The following is a 10,404-nucleotide window of genomic DNA, read 5'->3' as shown; positions in this document are numbered from 1 at the left end:
TGCGCTATTCAAGCGCAAATGGATGCCCAAATGAAAATGAATGTACGTACGGTCTTCACCTGTGCGCAGACTACGCATCACCGAACCGTAGATGTGAGAAGGGGAAAATGTGTGGGTTTTCGCATCGAGCCTTAGACCCGCAGCCACTCGCCATTTTGGAGAAATACGCGATCGATACAACGAGATCGAACGCCGAGATAATGCAGACGATCGGCCCCAACATAAATGCTGTAGACGTGGATAAGCAGCGGGGCCAAGCTTACCCATCCCTGTGTATGAACTACAGTGGTAAAGGGTGCAGATTCGGAGAGGCTAGGGCTGTACCTATGGCATTCATGTTTGCCGTAAAGTCGCTTTTGGAGAAACATGTACATACGGAAGCAGATGTAAGTTTTCTCACAATGTCCTTGACCCTCAACCAAAGGCAATTTTGGAGTGGTTTTCCATCGACACAACGAAACCTCAAACCGAAATCCTGGATATCATTCGACCACATTTGTCCAAGCAAAGATATCACAAAGATTCTGGATACAAGATCGATAGCGGATTGGATATGCAAAACCAGGTTAACCAAGCACAATATGATAAACAAGACCTACGTCAAGGCGGCACCCATGAAGATGCACGAGGTTACGTTCACGGTAGAGGCAATCGGGGCAATTTCCGACCACACGGAGCGCCAAGTCACGTGCACATCGAAAGAGGGTGGGCAGGCCCGGTACCTGGACACTGGGGACATACCAATCAGTTTGGATTTAATTTGCCAACTGAAGCTCCATATCGAGGGCGCGGAGGTTATCACAGGGCCAGGGGGTCAGCAGGTATGGGATTCAGGGGAAGGCCCCCACTCTTCCAGCATCCTGTACCAGTTATGCCGGGAGCACCACACATATCACCACCACCATTAATAACAGAAGAACAGAGAAGAGGGTGGGGAAGCCGAGGTAGATGTGCTGGTTTGACCCGCGCGTCCTCTAGCCCTGATCTCCTGGCCGAACCGACGGAGATACTGACACAACCAGACAATAAATATATATGCCTACATTTTCTGCTTGGGAAGTGCGAAAGGGGTGACCGGTGCCAAGATAACCACTTTGAGACGCCATATATGTGGCAAAAACAATCTGGCGGAAATTGGGAATGTTTCCCACAAGACCTGAATAAGGAACTAGAACAGCGTTTCTGTGAAGTCACTAATGACAAAACACAAATCAGGTAGGTAGAGGTACTTGTCGATGACTACATTTTAAAGCATATTGCAAATGAACGGTCGCTCAAGTGAATCCTTGTAATACGTTTTAAAATAACATTATGCGTTGTCATATATACCGCAATGTGAAACGTTATCCCCAATAAAACTTGCCGACATTAAGTAATTTACCAATTGCTTGAAGTCAATGACACCTTAAAACACTGGACAAATGTATGCAAATCTTTTCTCCCAATTTCAAGAATTCAAGATAATTTAAGTCCACTCTTGCTGGGTCAAATTTTCTGAAATTTTCACATTATTTTTTTTGAATGATATAACCCCAAAAGACTATTTTGTTTGGAAATAAAATTCTTACATTTTGAATAAGAGGCATTTTAATATTGCTAATCATTATTTTAATCACTTTATTGAGTATCAGTCTTTCAACCCATGCCCTTTTAGAATTAGGATAGATAACACATAACAAAATAGTCATTGTTTTCCACATATACTCTTCTTTCGAGTGAAATATTACATAATGTCGTTTTTGACTTAAATCATTTTTTTCATTAATATCAAAATTAGGTCTTTTAAGCCAAATATATACCCCCTTCTTCCATCGTGTCAACTATTGCTACCATACAAAACTTTAGCTTCTCTGCTTTTTGAAAACATATAGTATAAGATGGTTTCTGTGTTATCTTTGATGAGAAATATGCCTTTGAAAAAACTGTGTTGGCAACATGCAGCTCCATCTGCTCGGGAAGATTCACTCTCTCTCTCTCTCTCTCTCTCTCTCTCTCTCTCTCTCTCTCTCTCTCTCTCTCTCTCTCTCTCTCTCTCTCTCTCTCTCTCTCTCTCTCTCTCTCTCTCTCTCTCGTATAGTTCATCAAAACAACTGGTTGACTTTCAAAAAATGCTGGTGATTGATTTGGCGATGAAGAAGACGACTGAAATCCGCCGTTTATCTACGAAGTCTTCAATGGAAGTCAAACAAAGTAAACTAGCTGTTGAATGGCTTTGGTATTGGAAAAACGACAACGGCTGGCGGCAATATGGCGAGCAGGTGAATTGAATCAATTTATAAAATTTTAGTAATTTGTATATATATATATATATATATATATATATATATATATATATATATATATATAGTGTGTGTGTGTGTGTGTGTGTGTGTGTGTGTGTTTGTGTGTGTGCTTCAGGTTTCTTGTATATTGTATAAACTTAGTCTTAGACATTTTTCTCTTTTCAGCATTCATCTATAGTAACTTAGACAACCTACAAAACTATTGGTTTCACTGAGGTTGGCGAGTAAACCTTTGTTGCTGTAACCTCTACAAATGTAATAATCTCCATAAATGTAACACCAACCATAATAGTAGTAAAGTGCACCTATAAATGTAATATCACCCATAAATATAACAAAAATCAACCATAAATATAATAAAAACACCAACCACAATTGTAATGAATGGTAACCCATAAATATTATAAAAACTCACCCATAAATGTAATACTTGTCAACCATAAATGTAATAAATCTATTTTGTTGTTGCAATTGAGGAATAAGCACTAAAATATTCATCTATGTAACAAGGAAAGCAACTCGACACATTATTTATATCTTAATTGTTTGTGTTTTAGTGTGTTTTGCATATTTGAAAGTGTCCTTTACGTTTATAGAACTGATTGGACACGGCGAGACACAGCTGTAATCTGAATGTCAGTGCAGTCTCTACTCCACAGTGGAGGAGACCTTATAATACTACTATCCTTAACGCCGTTTCTTTCGAAAATTTGCCGTACTATCTTGATCAGTCGCCTCAAATTCGTCTTCAGTGGATAAATTGTGTTCAATAAACGATAGATTGTATTCCTATGTTGTTCCACGTGAAGTTTGTTCCTTCAGCGGGGATGCGAGGGTGTCTAATTTTGTTCTACTGTATTCAAGGTAGTGTTTGTATTGTTTTCACTAGATTGAAACAAAGATATATGTTCTCGTCAACATGTTTTGTGTCGTAAGTTTCTGTTATAAATTTGCATATGTCTATGTTATTCGTTCTGAGTCATCGGTCATAAACTTTTTGTGGCATCACTTTTTTGACAAGTTATTTTGACGCTTCCTTATTATGAAATTATCAGTGTCTAGAACTGCTGTTCCACTTCCGTTTATCTAACGGTTTGATCGGTACCTCGCCGTCTTCTGATAGTGTTCTCAATGTAGTCTAAGACTGTGTTTCGGAAAGGAAACCTAGTTTTTGGAAAGTATGCAAAAACATTACACTAGTCTTATAAAATTTATTATTTACTCAGGGTATTGATAAACAAAATTTGATCACAATGCAAGTTCAAGTTAATTACATTAATGGTTGAGTTTTATTACATTTATGGTTAATTTGTTTATTACATTTATGGTTGCGGGTTGTTGCATTAATGGTTGGCTGTTTTATTACATTTGTGGTTAATTTTATTACAATTGTGGTTGATATTACATTTATGGAGATTATAACATTTATGGAGGTTGCAGATGCAAGGTGATAGCGGTTTAGTCTTCAGTGAATTATTTGCTCATCTCATTTCCACAGGGAGGAGAGGGGTCCTCGACGATACGCAGTCATGAAATCGAACAGCAGTACCAAAATTTCAAAAAGGATGGCGAACCGTTGGAGGTACCCTTCTCAGTGGGACTGAATGAGAGCTTTGTCCTGAACTTCGGCCAAATGACTCAAACTAACGCTGCTACAACCAAGAAAAGAGAAGTACGAAGACGTCCAAAATATCTGTCTGACAGCGACATAGATACCATCAAGAAAGAGTAAGTAGGGAATCCCATCATTTAGCGGGAAGATTTTCTAATGTGTGTAATCTAGATGTGGATTAATATTGGTGATACGGGTTTGAGGTCCATTAGCTGTTACTTTTTGCAAATTTTTCACCGGTTTTGTCTTTAATGTGAACCACTGTTTCTTGTTCCACTCCCCAAAGCATGTCGGGATACACAATATCCAGCTCTTTAACTCAGTAAGTCACTTTAAAGACTGCATTGTTATTGTCAGCACGTGAATTTTAGTCTGGTCTAAAATTCAAAAGTAAACAGTAATAATACATTTTACACGTATAGACGCTATGTTTACCAGCTTAACATAGGTTGGTTTAACATGCTGTAGGGAGTAAAACAAGATATTGCAGATAAAGTACAAAATATTAAAATATACTGTGGAAATCATCAAAAGTGGAAAATACTGTCACTCGACACGCCATTAGGTCATTTAATTTGCCTGTATCATCTTAAACTTCATTCCTAAATGCAAATGTGGCGATTGTTATTTAGATGCCTAAAACTTTAGAATGCCAAAAACTAAAGATATCCGCTCTGTTACGAGACATTTTGTCTGACAGGATATATATAATGTACCCATTCATTCACGATAGTACGCCCTTTGCAGCCGCTCAGGGGACTAAATCGTACTTTGAGGAAGATATACATGTTAAACCACAAGACGCTGTCATCCGTCATATTGCTGGAAGATCATCAGTGATTATTAGTAAAATCCCACTACTACATTTTCACATGCATATCATTATCATAATGGTCAAAGGTTTTGAAACATGCCTGGTTTCCTTTGCAACACCAAACACTGTGAGGAGCATATCGCACTAATGGTACACGACTTCTGTCGGATTTTTTCCCCTTAGAATAACTAGTAAACCTCAACAAAGTGGAACAGCGAAGACATCGAACATACCTCAGATTCAGAGCAAAATGAAAAACTGGGACCAGACACAACCTGATCAGGGTGGATACAGTTTAGCGACGTTGAGTGAGGTTGGCGATACCAGTGCCGAGTACAATGAAGTCACGTCTCGATTTCTTGAAACAATACCCGATGCACTAATTGTGTCAGTTGAAAGAGTTCAAAACACGAGTTTGTGGGGTTTCTTCGAAAAGTAAGTGTGTTGCTTGGATTTTCTTGTTATTCACACTTATTCCTGCGACAGGTTAAATGTGACAACTGCAATTTTATAACCCTCATCGTATGCCTGTATCTAAATTGGACATTTGCCCATTTCAATTATACGGTGACTTTCCTTCTAGTAAGTTGACTTAAAATGGATCATGAATCTGGACTTTTATAATAAATTCGTACAATCTAGGATTGTTAAAACTGGTGTTGTTTTTTCACCCGAATATTGCCATTTTTTGCAGGAGATATGAAACCATGAAAACAAAGTCAAGAGACGCCAATGTTGATGTGCGCCATCTATTCCACGGTACCACAGAAGAATTAGTCGATGTGATTTGCCGCCAAAATTTCGACTGGCGACTGAGTGGTGTAAGAGTTGGTACACTGTTCGGCAAGGGGTCATACTTCGCCCAGACCGCCAAATACTCGGACTCGTACGTGGCGACTAACGATTTGTACAAGATGATGTTCCTAACTCGAGTTCTAGTTGGTGAGTTTGCGCAGGGCAATCCCGCCTATGTCCGACCGCCGCCTAAAAACCCGGAAGACCCAAACGGAGATATGTATGATTCTTGCGTAAATAACACGCAGGATCCAACTATTTATGTAGTTTTTGAAAGTTCCCAAGCATATCCGGAGTATATAATCACCTACATAAGACAAAAAGACATGGAAAATATGTAGGTAGATGGGGAATTAATTATATGTCATTGTTTTAAGAAAATTAGCTTAAATTCCTAATTAAGAGGTATCAACACATTCCTAGTGTGAATGTTTTTAAATGTTTTAAGTTTCTGTTAATTTACACAGATCACATGATGAGTTTTATGAATACTTTCGAGAGAGCAACTTCGAAATCACACACAAACATAAATACATATATACACACAAAAACACACACACAAACATACATACATACATACATACATACATACATTTCTAGACAACTCAATACACAAACACACACACACACACACACATATATATATATATATATATATATATATATATATATATATATATATATATATATATTATCATCATCAAAATATGATTCCATTCCAAGACTATTCAATCTTTCAATACATAGGAGAAATTGTACGAGACGACACTTTTTGCTATTGGATCTTTTTATTCGTTATTACCTTTAAAAATATATCTTGTTTTAAATGAAGCAAGTTCCCAGATACGAACAAATTCTTAACTTCGTTTTCAATTAGCAAGCAGGGTTAACTAGTTAATGTCAAAAGAAAGAATTAGTATAAAGTTGTATTTACATGCAAAAAAATACTTTGTACGTGATTCACTCCAGAGGAAAAGGAGTTGAAGGGTTGGAGATTTTGACAGAACACGGATTTGGTATTACCTTAAATTGTAGATTTTCTTAACTCTTGTACCGAAGTTATTGAGGTGTTATTGTATAAATACCGAACAACTATGACACTTTGAAAGTAGTCTGGATAAAAGAATTCTCGAAACGTGTTTTGTTTCAGAAGCTGCCTCCGTAAGGCGTCTTCTATCTATTTCATAATAAAACACCCACAAGCCGGTCGACTCTCACACCGGCACAGTTGGTTAACATTGAAGTCCGTGACACGTTAGGGCAATGTCACGCATATAAATATATAGGAATGTCACTCTAGCACAGATGCAGCTGTGACAGACATCATTTGGACTTGCCTCATGCGTAAGCAAATATGTTTTTTCTGATCACAAACTAAAAAGTGATCAGTAGGGGAAAAGAGAAGAATAATTTTGAGTCGTGCAGCTCAAAATGAAAGTTGTATTGCGTAAAAAATTCCTTCAAAATTAACTCCGAAAAAAACGTTCCGCCGACCACATAGTGTCATTGAGTGTCTTTAGTAGGCGTGGTGTGCCACATTACGTGTTGAGTAACGGAAAAAGATATGTCCGAAGAAGCCATGTTTAAATATGGCAAGCTACTCTTGACAGCGGTCACTATACTTAGAATACACGATAATAGAGATTTGTAGAATGGGGATTCAGAAAAAAAAATCACTGACTTATCTTTCTTCCGTGTGATATTTGCAGAAAATGTCCATTGATATCCACGCAGCTACTTCTTTACAAAGTATCCTGGTTTTTGTGTGAGAAAAAACTAAAACCCATCTATCATCTTCAGACAATACTCACTTTGTCTGAGACCCTTGTTTTGCGTGAGACTAATATTTGCCTAGCCTGAATACTAAAAAATCGTCACCATTGTTATTGTGCGTTCGAGGACGCAAAAGTCAAGTAATGGGATAAATGTTCTTCCCATAACTCAAAGCGAACACAAAGGTGTCATTGACGCCTTGACTGCAAAAGGCAAATAACCACAGTCATATCTAACACACGGTTATCTATATGCGTACGTCAGTTTTGAACTGGAGACTACCGTCTAGCCTCACGCTCTGTTTTGAAATATGAGACTTTGCATAAAAAGATTGACAACTGATTTGCCAAGATGACGCAACGACACACTGTAATCTACAGGAAACCAGTCACTGAGACTTTTACATAGCGAATGAGTGTAAATCTGTCATTAAGACACTCCGAGTCCGTAGTTTTCATGAGTACACCAATATCGGCACAGTGTGCTTCTCAACCCATCACTGGACGGGTAGGCCTACTGCCCGACTGATCGACACCCTATCTCACTTGAATTTCTTCGTTAATTGCTGTTCCTCTTGAAATTTAAATCCGAAGAACATGTGTCCAGATGGGTTTTGGTGCTTTACAGAGCTCGAACCGTATCGATGATAGAATAGACACGGGACAACCGCAGGCTATTTCATGTTGTCTGACGCCATGGAAGGCGCAGACTGATATCTTTATGTTTGATACGCCGTAAAGCGTTCACATGGCCACAGAAGCCATCACATCTTATTATAGAAGAATTTTGCTTCATTATTTTTTGTAGAAACATTTATAAAGAGAAAAATGACTTCAAGACAAAAATTTCGTCAATTTGATATCTATTCGGAATAGTAATGAAAATCTAATACACGGCCGCTGTGTTAGTGTTGATAATTCTGATTTTTTTTATCTTCATAATGGATTCACGCGTGTAAGAAACTTATTATTACTCATCGTGTGCCGCTTTTCCTTCTTTAGATCTCAAGATGTTATGTTTACGTTATATATATGATTATGTGAAGATTACTTTGAATGAGTAAGGTAGCCGTAATAGCATTTACCACTTGAACAAAGTTTGTTTGCTGTAAGATATGAAACATTTCGAAACACTTTATGTTTCATCTGTTTCATGTTTGTGTGGTTCTCAAATTATGATGCACCACTCATAAAGTCCAGTTATACGGCTGAAGTCACTATTCGCAAACTCCAAAATAGAGGTGCAGCTCAAATTGATGGAATTCAGTCGAACAGTAATAAGCAATCGACATTCAACACTATTTTTACCTACACAAACTGTTGTGAGTCATATCTTATAAGTACCGCAATTTCATGAAGGTTGCATAACCCGAGAACAACGATGCTCGTATTTCAGGTATTTTGGCGCTGTATCACTACAGCTGTTCTATTTCACGTCTTCACTGTCTGCCTATCTTACCTCTAGCTTAAGTGTAACGTAGTATGCACCTCGAAAGTGAAAGACTTAAACTTTTGCTTTAACTTTCGTAAATGAAACTTTCGACCATTCTCTTACTGAAGCAGGAACAAAAATAAGGGGCCACCGTGCAAAATTGGGTACAAGAGAGACAAATTACCTAATATTTAACGATATTTGAAATTCAAAATGGCCGCCGTCCCTGTGTTAACTCTATGCGGAAAATTAAATTTTCAATGTTCGTAAAACTAAGACGGTGAAGACTTTTCTATCATCGAGAGCTTTAAAAGGAACCCACAAAAGTGGTGGTTCAAAAAAAAATTGTAAAAGCCCGGATCTCTGTCCCCGAGGCGCGTTCTACCTTAATTTGAAAAGTGAAGAGTTTAAAATAAATACAATATACAAAAAATGAAATTCCAACAAGAAAAAATCTAAACTCTGAAGTACTATTCTATTTCTGTTGATATCATAAATTCAATGTCGTTGAATACAGAATGAATGTGTTTTACAGTTCCTTAAGTATCATGTAACAGTAGATGATCGTTTCTAATGAATTTCAATCGTTTTGGCGTTTATCTCAAGGGACAGAGCGGGAAAACAGAAAACACAAATTCTTCTTCTTTGCATTGAGAGAAACTAAGTGTAGTTGTTTTTGATTAATAGGTATTCAATAATACTTCACCTTTTGAGATGTCACGTTGTTGACTTTCCCGATGCTCACTTCGACAGTCAGACGTCATAATTGCTACGCGCCCTTTTGGACGCTTTGCAAACTGAGTGCACTGACGGTGACTGTTCAGGCGACGATGACCTTGACGGTGACAATGATGGTTACGGTGACAGTAGCAGTGATGCTGACGGTGACACAAAATGCACAAGTAACTACCGTGACTGATTCAAAGATTGTCCATCGAAATGGTCAAATCGTCAGAAATTTAAAACACATTTTATTTGAGACTTGTACATTTTTCTAAATTGTGAATGTAATAATTCCAATTTCACAATAACGCTGACACTGATTATAGATGATGAGATTTCTCTGAGATTCTCCCTATATTGATATCATATCCATGACATGTATTGTATGACGTAATCTCTTCAGTCTTCAATTGATATGATCTTTTGCTTTAGTTTTAGTTATCCTGGGAACCGAAGTTATTTATAGTATAATGCTGTTTAATATATAAATATATATATATATATATATATATATATATATATATATATATATATATATATATATATATATATATATATATATATATATATATATAACATAATATCAGAGTCATGTTTTCACACTGCCTTGGGTGCAGAACAATGCGCTTTCATGAATTGTCATGACTTTAAGTACAAGGGTAGCGATGGACTATAAATTTGTGCAACCACTCCTCGTATTAATTTTTCTGGAATATATATTCTTTAAAAAAATAATATCAGAAGACATCAAATTTGTCCCTTGAAGACGTGAATTGTGATTTTTCTGTAAGTTTAGTTTTTAAGAAATGATATCGTTGTTATTGATAAACACTTAAGAATTGGATAGTGAAGTAATGTCAGTTTGATCTACGAGTAAACACATCTGCTTTTCTTTTCAAGTTATACACTTTTTTTAATGAGTCATATGTAATATTGCAACATTCAGCTATAGTGCACCTGACACTTAAGAGAAA

The 10,404-nt window shown here is 37.1% G+C and overlaps 1 protein-coding gene across 1 annotated transcript; it reads left to right on the top strand.

The window, feature by feature from the left end:
* Nucleotides 1-2,084: 2,084 nt before the first annotated feature.
* On the top strand, nt 2,085-6,056 carry LOC139136103 (protein mono-ADP-ribosyltransferase PARP12-like). The gene is made up of 4 exons (XM_070703881.1): nt 2,085-2,258; nt 3,781-4,010; nt 4,892-5,143; nt 5,403-6,056. Exons 1-4 carry the CDS (start codon nt 2,109-2,111, stop codon nt 5,842-5,844), a joined length of 1,074 nt encoding a protein of 357 aa, XP_070559982.1. The 5' UTR covers nt 2,085-2,108; the 3' UTR covers nt 5,845-6,056.
* The last annotated feature ends 4,348 nt before the right edge of the window (nt 6,057-10,404 follow it).

Source organism: Ptychodera flava, chromosome 7, assembly GCF_041260155.1.
Source record: "Ptychodera flava strain L36383 chromosome 7, AS_Pfla_20210202, whole genome shotgun sequence".
Lineage (NCBI taxonomy): Eukaryota > Metazoa > Hemichordata > Enteropneusta > Ptychoderidae > Ptychodera > Ptychodera flava.
The sequence above is the reverse complement of the archived record's forward strand: the minus strand, read 5'-3'. Positions and strand labels throughout refer to the sequence as shown.

Coding starts and splice junctions, on each gene's coding strand:
- LOC139136103 (XM_070703881.1), top strand. CDS start 2,109: ATGCTGGTGATTGATTTGGCGATGAAGAAGACGACTGAAATCCGCCGT. Junction 4,011..4,891: donor ATAGATACCATCAAGAAAGA/GTAAGTAGGGAA, acceptor TTTTCCCCTTAG/AATAACTAGTAAACCTCAAC. Junction 5,144..5,402: donor TTGTGGGGTTTCTTCGAAAA/GTAAGTGTGTTG, acceptor CATTTTTTGCAG/GAGATATGAAACCATGAAAA.